At 35.7% G+C, this 12,549-nt stretch overlaps 1 protein-coding gene across 2 annotated transcripts in view; it reads right to left on the bottom strand.

Moving 5' to 3' along the window:
• The window catches only part of PIK3CA (phosphatidylinositol-4,5-bisphosphate 3-kinase catalytic subunit alpha), an 81,729-nt gene that overhangs the window by 12,361 nt on the left and 56,819 nt on the right, over positions 1-12,549 (bottom strand). For both annotated transcript variants that reach the window (XM_040480809.1, XM_040480810.1), the window contains exons 8-15: positions 12,156-12,308; positions 11,935-12,069; positions 7,101-7,225; positions 5,911-5,992; positions 5,418-5,582; positions 5,092-5,195; positions 3,136-3,307; positions 278-384 (exon numbers count right to left, since the gene is read on the bottom strand). In XM_040480809.1, the coding sequence (XP_040336743.1) occupies positions 278-384; positions 3,136-3,307; positions 5,092-5,195; positions 5,418-5,582; positions 5,911-5,992; positions 7,101-7,225; positions 11,935-12,069; positions 12,156-12,308 (1,043 nt within the window). The remainder of the gene's footprint in view (positions 1-277; positions 385-3,135; positions 3,308-5,091; positions 5,196-5,417; positions 5,583-5,910; positions 5,993-7,100; positions 7,226-11,934; positions 12,070-12,155; positions 12,309-12,549) is intronic.

Raw genomic sequence — 12,549 nt, 5'->3', positions numbered from 1 at the left:
AGATCGTGACCTGGCTGAAGTCGGACGCTTAACCGACTGCGCCACCCAGGCGCCCCATAAACTGTATTATTAAAGTAGTAAAAACTCATTCTGACTAAATGCAGTTCTGAACTTAAGGAAATTGAACAACTCTTATTTTGCAGGGTAGGATAACAGGAGAGAGAAGCATATATAATTGAACATTCTAATTATAATGGACACTTTAACTTTTCTCCAGATTTTCTCCAGACAGGGTACTTGTTTAAACATCAATAAAACTTCCAATAAGGTACGTTACCTGAGATTTCCTAGTTGATGAGCAGGATTTAGAGGAGACAGAAAACCCTGTAGAGCATCCATGAAATCTGGTCTCCGCATTTGCTCAACTAAAAACTTCATCTGTACCTAATAAATAAGCACAATCATGGTTAGACTTCATAAAAGGTAACACTAACTGCTAATCGCTTTTATATGCTGGAACCTCAGTACTGTATAGTCTGTGAATCCATATCCTGTATTTCGATCAGAAGGATTTCTATTGCACAGAGCAACACAACTCAGGCAGAGGCAGGAGGGGCAGCACCGTGTACTCCCCTGTGACAATTCTGCACACTGACACAGACATGTTTTGCCTCTATAGCAGGGCTTGGTCAACTATGGAGGTTTTTGTAAATCAAACTGCATTGGATGTAGCCATGCCAATTTATTTAGATACTGGCTGTTTTCACACTAGAATAGCAGAGTTGAGTAGTTACAACAGAGACTGCATGGCCTACAAGGTCTAAAATATTTACTATCTTGCCTTTCAAGAAAGAGTTTGCTGATCTTTGTTCCAGAGGAAAAACTATGGAGACATCACGTCAGCTTAGTAACTTTACTTTTAAGCTTTGCAGAAAACACCATATTCATTTCTCTGTTGAGTGTTAAAAAACATCTAGTGAAGCTAAAAGAAACTGTTCGAAAAGTATTTATAAAAACATGTTACACTGAGTCTCACACTATACTCAGGTTTAGTATGTATGCAGAAACATCTCTTTTTACTCAATTTTTAAAAAAGATTTATTTTATTTTGAGAGACAGTGTGAGTAGGGGGAGAGGGACTAACGGAGAGAGAGAGAGAATCTCAGGCAGGCTCTACACTCAGCACGGGAGCCTGGCATGGAGCTCAATCCCATGACCCTGGGATCCTGACAGGAGCCTAAATGAAGAATTGGGACACTTAACCAACTAAGCCACCCAGGTGCCACTCTTGCTAATCAATTGAAACCAGAGCCCAGACTGCTGAACTGTATAGCATGTAATAACTGCCATTTTATTTTAGAAAATCTTCATCTGTCAAAAATATAAAAGGTAAGTGAGGGACGAAAGAGGTTAGAAGCTAAGGAACTAACAATAAATAATTTTTGTGCTGTAATTTTAGTAACAAAGCTTTTTTTTCTTTTTCTTTTTCTTTCTCACTATGGATGAGTAGCTAGAAAATGCAGTTATCACTGACGAGGGCAACTCTTGCTCATGTAAAGGCATTTCTTTTTCTACCATTATCAACCGTAATGTTAGCACACTGCTTCCTATGCTTTACCATGGTTATGCTAAAACACGACACCAAAGAAACGCTTTTGTACCTACAGCATTCTTAGTTCCTGTCACAATCCCATTTAAGCCAATACTAATGTAATGACTTTCACGTTCCTAATTAATCCACTGTATCAGAGCCAATCTGTGATATTAGGCTGTGAAAAATCTAGCTTTAAAGAAACCCTTATATTTGCAAATTTAATATCTAGTTTCTGTTTTCTTCAATCAGTTACAATATAAATATAATAAGTTTTATTCTTTCAAAGCAGACTAGTCTACTCTTGTTCATGGTTCCCAGAATCAGAAACAGTACAATTATTTTCTAATAACCTTTATTTGAACTTACATTTCACAAGTTCAATAAAGTCAACTCAGTCACAGACTCTATGACATTTAGATTAATACAGTAACTGTCTTTTAATTTTTTTCATGCAATATTAAGGTATTGGAAAAATTCATTCAGTAGTGCTAATTTATATTCTTGTGCTTGGGAACTCATCAATATACGGGGATTTTTTTTTTTTTCCATTTCATTAGAGATGAGGAATGATCTCACTTTTACTATAGGATGTGGTAGATTGAATAAAGGATAGAGAGGAGGAAAGGTCATGAGAAATCTTTACATTTCATATTCCTCAGTTACACTAAGCTAGACTGCCAATGACGAGTGTGTGATAATGCTCACTGGGTGACTAAGAGCCCATTTTATTGTATTTATTGTATTTTGTATTTTACAGAGAGAGAGAGTGCATGTGAACAGGGGAGGGGCAGAGAGAGAGAGAGAGAGAGAGAGAATCCCAAGCAAGCTCCATACTCAGTGCACAGCCCAATGTGCGATCACAACAGTGAGATCATGAGCTGAGCTGAAATCAAGAGTTGGAAGCTCAACTGACTGAGCCAACCAGGCGCCCGAGTCCATTAAAAAAATTATTTTTTGAGAGAGAGAGAGAGACAGAGTGCAAGCAGAAGAGGGGAAAGCAGAGAGGGAGAAACAGAATCTGAAGCAGTCTCCAGGCTCTGAGCTGTCAGCACAGAGCCTGATGCCAGGCTTGACCCAGAAACTGTGAGATCATGACCTGAGCCGGAGTTGGATGCTCAACCAACTGAGCCACCCAGGTGCCCCACCTAGGAGTCCATTTTAAACTTAGAAACATACAAATTAATTTCCAAACACTTATTTTCAAGGTCATTACTAAAAGCTAATAAATGACGAAAATTACGAAAAAAATCATTTTACAAGTTACGGTGATGTAGAAGAGAAGGAAGGGAAAGAACAGAGTACATTTATTGAGTACCTTTTGTGTTCTGGGGACTGTGATATGTGCTTCAGCATTTGTCATGTAATTTAATGCTCACAACTACACTACGAAGAAAGTATCGGTACGATTTATAAATGAGGAAAATGGATCTCAAACACTAAATAACGTGTCTAACATTACACAGCTGAGAGGCAGTGGAACATGGATCCAAATCCTGATATGCTTGATTCTAATGTTCACAATCTGCATCTACATCGGACTCTCAAATTACCTTGCCCCACTGCAATGAAGGGTCTCAAAAGCAATCTAAAGAGTCACATACCTTTTGTGTTTCATCCTTCTTTTCTTGTTTGAGAATGTCAGTTAAGTTAATGAGCTTTTCCATAGCTTCAACTTGCCTATTTAGGTGCTTCAAATACATCCCACATGCACGACAATACGACTCCAAAAGCAGGCCAAACCTCTGACTAACTGTTTTATTGTGCATCTCAGATCTAAAAGAACAGTGTAAGATTAAAAAAAAAAAGAAAGAAACCCATACACACACACACACGCACGTGCACAGACACGCACACACATTATATATATATACATGGTCCTTTAAAAATTTTTAAATGTTTACTGTTAAAAAAATTATTTAATATTTTTGAGAGAAAGAGAGTGCGTGCGCGTGCGTGCACGCGCGCGCACACACACACACACACACACACACACACACACGTGTGCAAGTGGGGGAGGGGCAGAGACAGAGGGAGACACAGAACCTGAAGCAGGCTCCAGGCTCTGAGCTGTCAGCACAGAGCCTGATGTGGGGCTTGAACCCACAAACTACAAGATCATGACCTGAGCCAAAATCAGATGCTTAACCGACTGAGTCACCCAGGTGCCCCTATGTGGTCTTAAATGAGTATATGTACATAATCGCTTTTAAGAAAATAAGAAAACCCATTTCTGAAATCCAATAAATGTTATAATCATACTAACAATAAAGTGATTCAAAACCTATCACTTGTAAGCAAAAATAATCAAGAGTTTAAGATCATTCCTGGAATTGTGAATTTAATAAACTAGATTTTAGGCCTATTTCAACTACTTTTCATTTACTAATGTCAGCACAAAATCTATTAACTATATAGAACTGATGGCTACCAGAGAGGAGGTGAGTGGGGGTGGGGGTGGGGGGATGGGTTAGATGCATGGGGATTAAGGAGAGCACTGGCTGTGATGAGCACTGGGTATTGTATGGAAGTGCTTAATCACCACATTGTACATACTATATACCTGAAACTAATACACACTGCATGTTAACTGGAATTTAAATAAAAACTTAAAAAAAATATAAACATGAAAAAAAAGTAAATTAGGCACAAAAGTAATAAAACGAATAGGGAGGGAGTGAAGAGCTCAGTGAGTACTATTTAACTCTTCTGGCATACATGCACCTTTTCTATACTGTCTTTGAATTTAAGTTATTTTAGACCTAGCTTCAAGATTCCACCTTTGATTCATTTTAACATTAAAAAAATCAAGTTAATTATAAAGATATCAACTTAATTTTAAATCTTTCTAAATTTAGAAAACAGTGTATGACTTGTGATGACACTGAGTATTAGATCATATTCTACAAAATACTTTTTATTCTTAATTAGCTTGTTTGCTTGTTTTCTAGTAAGAAACTTGGGATTTTTATATTATTGTTCTGAATTCTGAGGTAGGATCTTTTTTTTAATTTTGGGTATTTTAATCCACACATACAATGAAACCAACTGCAATATTAAACAATATTAATCTAGCAAATTTTGTTTTGCTTAAAGAAAAATATGTCTTTAAAAATATTTCAGCTCTAATTTCTGTATAAAATTCAGTTTGAATTTTATTGCTTATTTAAAAATTTGAGGCGAGGGGAGCCTGGGTGGCTCAGTCGGTTGAACGTCTGACTTCAGCTCAGGTCGTGATCTCACGGTTCGTGAGTTCGAGCCCTGCGTTGGGCTCTGTGCTGACAGCTCAGAGCCTGGAGCCTGCTTCGGATTCTGTGCCTTCCTCTCTCTCTGCCCCTCCCGTTCATGCTCTGTCTCTGTCTCAAAAATAAATAAACATTAAAAAAAAATTTTTTTTTAAATGAAAAAAATCTGAGGGGAAGCTTACAAATATACTTTCATTATGGAATAGTCTTCCAGACAAACAAAACAACAGTATATAAGTAACGAATATTTATAGATCTATTAAGAAAGCAAGTAATATATACCTAAGAATTTAATGGGAAAATAGCGTGACTTACTTTAAATGCCAAAAGAAAAAGTGCCCAATCCTTTGATTAGTCAATGCTTTCTTGAGTAAAAATCTCACAAGCAGGTTATCCAAATACTGTTCATATTTTAGGACCTATGTGATTAAACACAAACATAAAAACAACTTTGCGTTAATCAGGGTCAGTTTTTGCATGGTTAGATCTACAGAGAATTTTTTAGAAAGCAAGTAGTCACTACTGATAATAAAACTGATTTTTAAAAAAGCATAAAACCAGGGTAGATAAAGATCCACGGTTTGGGTAAAGTTGCACAGATTTAGAATAAAACACTATTTTTCTATTTTACATTATTTTACCTGTACTAGCTGAATTAAGTACTGAGAAAGCTTGTCATCTGTTAAGTATTTTTCCAAGCATCGAACAGCAAAACCTCGAACCATAGGATCTGGGTAATTACAATCCAGAAGCTCCATTGCCTGTTCAGGTTTGATTGGAGGCCAATCTTTTACTAAGCAGTACATCTGTTATAAGAAAGACAATAAATCGTATTTAAAAAGCATAGGATAGTTGTGAGTGAATGCTGTTAAGACACTGTCTTAATTTCTTATTTTAAAATTGGTTTAGATAAGAGCTCTTCTCATGAATTCAGTGCTTAAAATGTTCAATTCTAATTAATTTTATCAGTAGAAGCAGTTTGAATGGTATTTTTCTCCACCATATTACCATTATTAATATAAAACATAGTCTATTTCACCTCTTACATTTATGCAGACTTTCTGAGAGAGAATGATTTGAACAACATACCAATTTTATACAACAGTTATTCCGTAATCTCCAACATGCATTTACCTGAGCTACTTCATCTCTAGAATTCCATTTAACAGACAGAAGCAGTTTGGGTAGAATTTCAGGGATAGTTACACAATAGTGTCTGTGTGGAAAAGACAAAACAAAACAAAAAACATTTCTGCATGTTATTCAAAAGGCCTACATATCTAAATCTTCAACTATGTAATCTTTAAGAAGTTCCAAACACTTTTAAAACTCACCATTACTAGCCTTCCTTAAAATCAAAAGAAATCAGTGTTTAACACTATAGTTGCATATATACGTACATGTATCCTTAGACATAATTATAATGGCAAGGAAGACAAAAGAAAAATCCAAATGGAAGACAAATACTTAGAAAAAATTATGATTTTATTTCATAACTTTTTTTTTTTAACATTTATTTATTTTTGAGACAGAGAGAGACAGAGCATGAACGGGGGAGGGGCAGAGAGAGAGGGAGACACAGAATCGGAAGCGGGCTCCAGGCTCTGAGCCATTAGCCCAGAGCCTGACGCGGGGCTCAAACTCATGGACCACGAGATCGTGACCTGAGCTGAAGTCGGACGCTCAACCGACTGAGCCACCCACGCGCCCCTCATAACACTCTTTATATAGCTCTTTTAATTTACCTACTTATGCAACAGAAACCATGCAAAGAGTCACCAGTTCTACTGTTAAGTCGCTGGACAAAATTTCTGCAGAAATGCACTGCAACTGCTTTATTTAAATAAACCACTGTATACTTTCCAAGTAGTGGGATAATTTCTTCATAAGTGAAAATAAAGCACTGCACTATTACTTTGAGGAGGTATAAGAAAAAAAAATGGAAGGAATGCCTTAAAATGGAAATATCTAGACCAACTAAATCACAACTAAACTGATCTAAAACTACTAGTTTTTTTTTTTTGGATCTTGAATTTCATTAAAAAAAGCTCCAAAAACCAAATCCTAAAAAAGTGCTATTAGGGATTTAGAATTTTAAAAAAGGCTTCAAGGGTTTAAGATTCAAGGTTAGTACCAAAGGAGCGTGGTTTGCTAGAAATACTGATCCTCATCCACAGCTTTAAAAAGAATAATGTTTATAATAAAAAAGTCATGTAAATTATGCTTTATGTACTTTAACAGGTATGACAGAATCTGTAAGATAAGCCAAAATCAGTTCTTTCTCCTTAATAGAAGAAACAGGGAATCTGCATTTTAACATTTACCTGTGGCTCCACAGAAAATCTTTCTCTTGCTCAGTGATTTCAGATAGAGGATCTCGGGTACAAATTGCTCGGAGCTGTTCTTTATCATTTTCTCTTAATTCGTTGTCTCTAGCTAGTCTGTTACTCTGTAAAATAAAGTAATATCTTATATGATTTTCTTTGCCATATTTTCCCCTGGATTCATGAGTGATCTACAAAAAAAGAAAAGTGCCAATAACTTCACATTGCTTATTAACTGTTGTGAAACAGTTTATTCTCATCACAAGACTTTATTTTCAGGGACAGGAAAGAATCAACTTAAGGCAGTATTTGTGGAACAAATCCAGTATCTTACTAAGTTAACATTACCACCAACCACAGAACAGTAACTGCCAAATTAGTCAAGGATAAGCCCAGACTGGGATACTAGGGGGTAGCAGTAAATAATTTGTCTTACTGGTGAGGCCCCTTCCTAGTATTCTATTACTAATCTGCTCATGTTTCTGGAATGTAAATAAACAATAGTAAAATAATAAAATAAAAATGTAAATTCTTTCCTAAGAATTTATTTTATTCCTAATCTTTGCTTGAGTATATCCTTATAATCACTGCAAGGCTTTCAAATTTAAAAGGTAAAAATAAGAGAAAAAGGAAAAGAAAAACCCCTATTAAAACACTGAACGTTAAGTGTTCAGAAACTAAAATGAAAACACTATAACTTTTAGTATAATTCCACGATTCCAAGTAATGTATTTATTTCCTTTAAATACAGATATATTAACTGCATAATGAATAATTCTGAATTTATATTAATTTATTATGAAAACATATATATTCCTTCGAATGGGTTACACATATCCCCAATGGCTAAAAATGAAAGCAGGCATCCATGCTACTTGGTTTTTATTAACATTTGTTAACATTATACTAACACTTAAATATTGTTTTTATATAATAGTTCACAGAAATATCATTGGCACATGTCCATCAACAAATATTAAAACATGTACTCTGTGCCTTGTTTTGTTCTTCCTGCTGGGGTCTTAAATAATAAAAGAACCTGCACTAACAGGGTGTCCATTATAGTGAAAAAATTCAATGAGCAAATAAGAAAAATATTCGAGAGTTGATATACTCTGGGTGATGTAACGGAGAATGACTGAGTGGGCATGTCACACTGGGTGTTTGGAAATGGCCTCTGAGAAGGGAATATTTAGTTTGTGATCCAAATGACAAGAAAGAGCCATCCACACTTAGATGAAGGAAAAGACAACTGCAGATGGAGGAAACAGTGAAAGTGACCCAAGGAGAGGAGTTTGGCAGGAAGATCTGTAAGCCTGAAGCCTAGTAGATGAGGGGGAGGAGAGACAGGAGGTCTGTTCAGAGCATGTAAAACTTGCAAATCAGGATGAAATGTCTGGATTTTTTTTTTTTTTTTTTTTTTTTTTTTTTAGTGAAAGCTATTTAAAAGATGAATATCATGATTTGATTTGTTTCATAAAGGTTATTCTGGCTGCTCTGTGGACTGAGGAAGACCATTTAGGCTATTATAATACTCCAGGTAAGAGATAATAAATACTTAACCCTCAATTCACCAGGAAAAGTCATCATTGTCATTTGTCATTATCATTTATCATCTTGGTCTAATGTACTCAATATTATTTGCTTATTTTTATCTGCTTTTACTTTTAATTCAAAATAACTTACAGAATAAACAACTGTGAAAAAGCTTTGTGAAAAAGCTTTGTGAAAAACAATTGTGAAAAACAATTTTATTAGACATCTTATTAAGAATTTAAACACAGTAGGGGAGCCTGGGTGGCTCAGTTGGTTGAGCGTCCAACTACGGCTCCGGTCATGATCTCACAAGTGGACTCATGGGCTTAAGCCATGCAATGGGCTCTACCTATGTTGACAGCTCAGAGCCTGAACCCTGCTTCGGACTCTATGTCTCCCTCTCTCTCTGCCCCTCCTGCACTCACACTGTCTCTCTCTCACTCTCTCTCACTCAAAAATAAAACATTAAAAACCATTAATAAAAATAAAACATTAAAAAAAAAGAATTTAAACACAGTAAAACTAAATTCATAATCCAAAATGGGCAACATACTTTGAATGCCACTAACTCCTTGCTCATCAACGGTCATGCAAAAGCCTGGAACATACATAATTTATCAGTATATACTGATTCCTAATTTCAAATAGATAGCTAATAAGTTCTAGCTTATCATTACTTCTGGTTTTTCTTCTTGTACTTGAATTGTCAAAATGTATTACTTTTGAAAACTCGGACAGTAATCCAAGAAATTAAAAAATTTCTACGTCACCTTTTTCCTTCAATCATCTTTGTATACACACTTGCCTGTGATGTTTCTTCACTTAAAAAGTGTATCAGGTAAATTTTAGTGTACAGCATCATTAAAACTGGAAGAAGGATAAGGCATGGTCCAGGTTCTTGTAAAAAAAATATTGTGTGATGAGGTTATTCCTGTTGAATGACTGTGAATATCACATTTCCTTTTTGTTCTTGGAAATATGTTGTTCACTCACCATTTCTTGAGTTTGAGAAAATTCATCTAAGATATTGTTACCTGATGTTTAACCTATATGATCAATTTACTGTCAACATTAGAGACTGGAGTAGTGGTTCTCAACTGGGGTGAATTTGTCCCCTCTACCTCCCAGGACCTTTGGGGTATCATTTGTATCCTAGATTTATAAAAGTTTTCAACAGACCCAATGGTAACTGAAAAACTGACCCAGTTTTATTCTATAATAAAAATAAAAAGTTTTTCTTTTTCCTTTAAAGAAAAAATTCTTCCCAGAAAGAAAAGAGTAATAAAATATTAATCCTTACAAAGAGTTAGAACTGCTCAAAAAAGAAAACAAAACAAAATGTCAAAAGCTAATTGGCACAACAGACTCTGATGGTAAACTGAATTCAGTGATGAATGTATGAATAAAATAGGAAATCAATGAGTTTTAAAGTGAACTTGACTCTGATAATTCAAATGGTTTATAGGTATACCTAATCAGACAGGACTATGGACATTTTATGGGAATGAATGCTCATCAATATTTCAATCCCAATTTCAAAATTAAGGAGTTCCTGTTCAGTTATAGCAGAAGAGTTAAGAGTGAGAGGCTCAATACTTATTAAACAGTGACATTGGAGAAGTTAAACTTAAGCCTGTTTCCTTACTGGTAAAACAGGGATTATAATAGTACCTACCTTCATAGAGACTGCTTTTGAGGTTAAATGAGATAAAATGTGAAAAAGTGATTGGTATGACTTTTGGTACACAGTAAGCACTCGACAAATGTCAGCAATTATCAACAAGAAATTAAACTGACAAAATAGTAGCTACATTTTTCAAGAAAAAGAATTCCTTTTCTAAAAAACAGTTTATGCATTCTGAGAGAGACAGCACAAGCAGGGGAGGGGCAGAGAGACAGGGAAAAGCGAGAATCCCAAGCAGGATCTGCACTCTCACCATGAAGCCTGACACAGGGCTCAATCCCACTAACTGTGAGCTCATGACCTGAGCTGAAATCAAGAGCTAGACACTTAATGGATTGAGCCACCCAAGTGCCCCAAGAAAATTAATTCCTTTTTAATGTGAAAAAAGTTAATTGTACTTTTAGTATCTGATAGAATTCAGTGATGATTTTAAATTAATTTGTACTTACCAAAACGCCTGCTACATGTGTCTGAAAGTATATACAGGCAGGAAGGTTATGATTATGATTCTTTTTTTAATGTTTATTTATTTATGAGAGAGACAGAGAGCGAGTGAGCAAGCGAGGGGCAGAGAGAGAAGGGGACACAGAATCCAAAGCAGGCCAGGTTCCGAGCTGTCAGCACAGAGCCTGGTGCGGGGCTTGAACCCATGAACTGTGAGATCATGACCTGAGCTGAAGTCAGATGCTTAACCGACTGAGCCACCCAGGCACCCCGGTTATGATTATTATTAATCAGTTTACAAAAGGGATTTGTAAACTCCTTACTGAGAACATAGCTGTAAACTAATAAAGTTCCTCAGTGCAGGATTCTAGCTGGCCCTGGGTATTGCCATTATTCAGGTAGGCATATTTCAGGACCTCTTGACCCCATATTAATTGATTGGTCTATCTTAATGTAAAACCAGGCCAAAGAAAAAGTGATAAATTTGGAACTAGGGAAAGAGACAACAAAGATCAAAAATAACCTTTTCTCCTAGCACTGACACCTTTGCCCTTGAGATATAGTAGACAGTTAGTGGTTCTTAAACCCAGGTATATGGTGGTTCCAAAGTAATGGCCAAGATGAGACAACTTGATCCATATTTAAACTCCATTTTATATGTAATTTCTCTAGGCAATCTGGAGTATGGTGGTAAAGTTATTTCCTCTGCTTCCAAGCTCAACTAACAACATACTCATACTTTTGTTTCAACTTCAAAGTTACTATCTCAGAGAAATAAGTTCTTTCTTGAATCCAATATATATTAGCTTTCCCCCCCCACCCTCTGTAGTCATTCTTGGCACACTATTGACTTTTCCTTCATAGCACTTAACCATGATTTATAATCTTTTACTTCTGATTTTACCACTCTGATGTCTATTTTTACCATTAGACTGCATACACAATGGAGGTCTCTTTAGGTCACAACTTTATTACTCAGTACCTTTCATACAATAAATATAAACATATAGTTTACATTCAATAAATACTTATTAAGTGAAAGCAGGAGGGCTCAATAAACTAAGAAGAGGAAGAGCTGCAGTAAAAGTATTAGCATATGGAGAATGGGATTATATCGCAATACCGTCTGAGAGCCCATAGGAGCTAAGAAAACTCAGTGATTTGCCTTACCAGTCCTGCATGGGAATAACTAAATCCTGCTTCTCGAGACACAGACCAGTTGGCATGCTCTTCAATCACTGACATATCTGGGAACTTTACCACACTGCTGAACCAGTCAAACTCCAACTCTAAGCATGGGGTTTCCTAAGAGATGGAATAAAAGTTATCATATATATTATGCTTGACTGTAATGAAAGAAAAATTCTAACTTATGATAATAAAAAGCTTACTTTATTTGGATTTGACCCAGTAACACCAATAGGGTTCAGCAAATCTTCTAATCCATGAGGTACTGGCCAAAGATTCAAAGCCATTTTTCCAGATACTAGAGTATCTGTGTAATCAAACAAGTTTATATTTCCCCAGGCCAATGGACAGTGTTCCTTAAAAAACACAGAGAAAAGTATTCACTACTCTGTGGATTAAATTATAAAATGCATTTCAAAACACTTTTCTTTCCCAGAAAGAATTCAATAACTAATCATTACAATGATATCTATAATAAGCCATATTAATTTTTTTGAAAGTATAGGCACTCTCTGTTTCCCCATTTGAAATTACACGTATTTTCCTTACTTATGAGTAAGTAACATGAACCAAAGCAAGCCAGGAAGACATTAGCAT

The sequence above is a fragment of the Herpailurus yagouaroundi genome, unplaced genomic scaffold (genome assembly GCF_014898765.1).
Source record: "Herpailurus yagouaroundi ecotype Mexico unplaced genomic scaffold, PumYag 159, whole genome shotgun sequence".
In the NCBI taxonomy this organism is placed as follows: domain Eukaryota; kingdom Metazoa; phylum Chordata; class Mammalia; order Carnivora; family Felidae; genus Herpailurus; species Herpailurus yagouaroundi.
The sequence above is the reverse complement of the archived record's forward strand: the minus strand, read 5'-3'. Positions and strand labels throughout refer to the sequence as shown.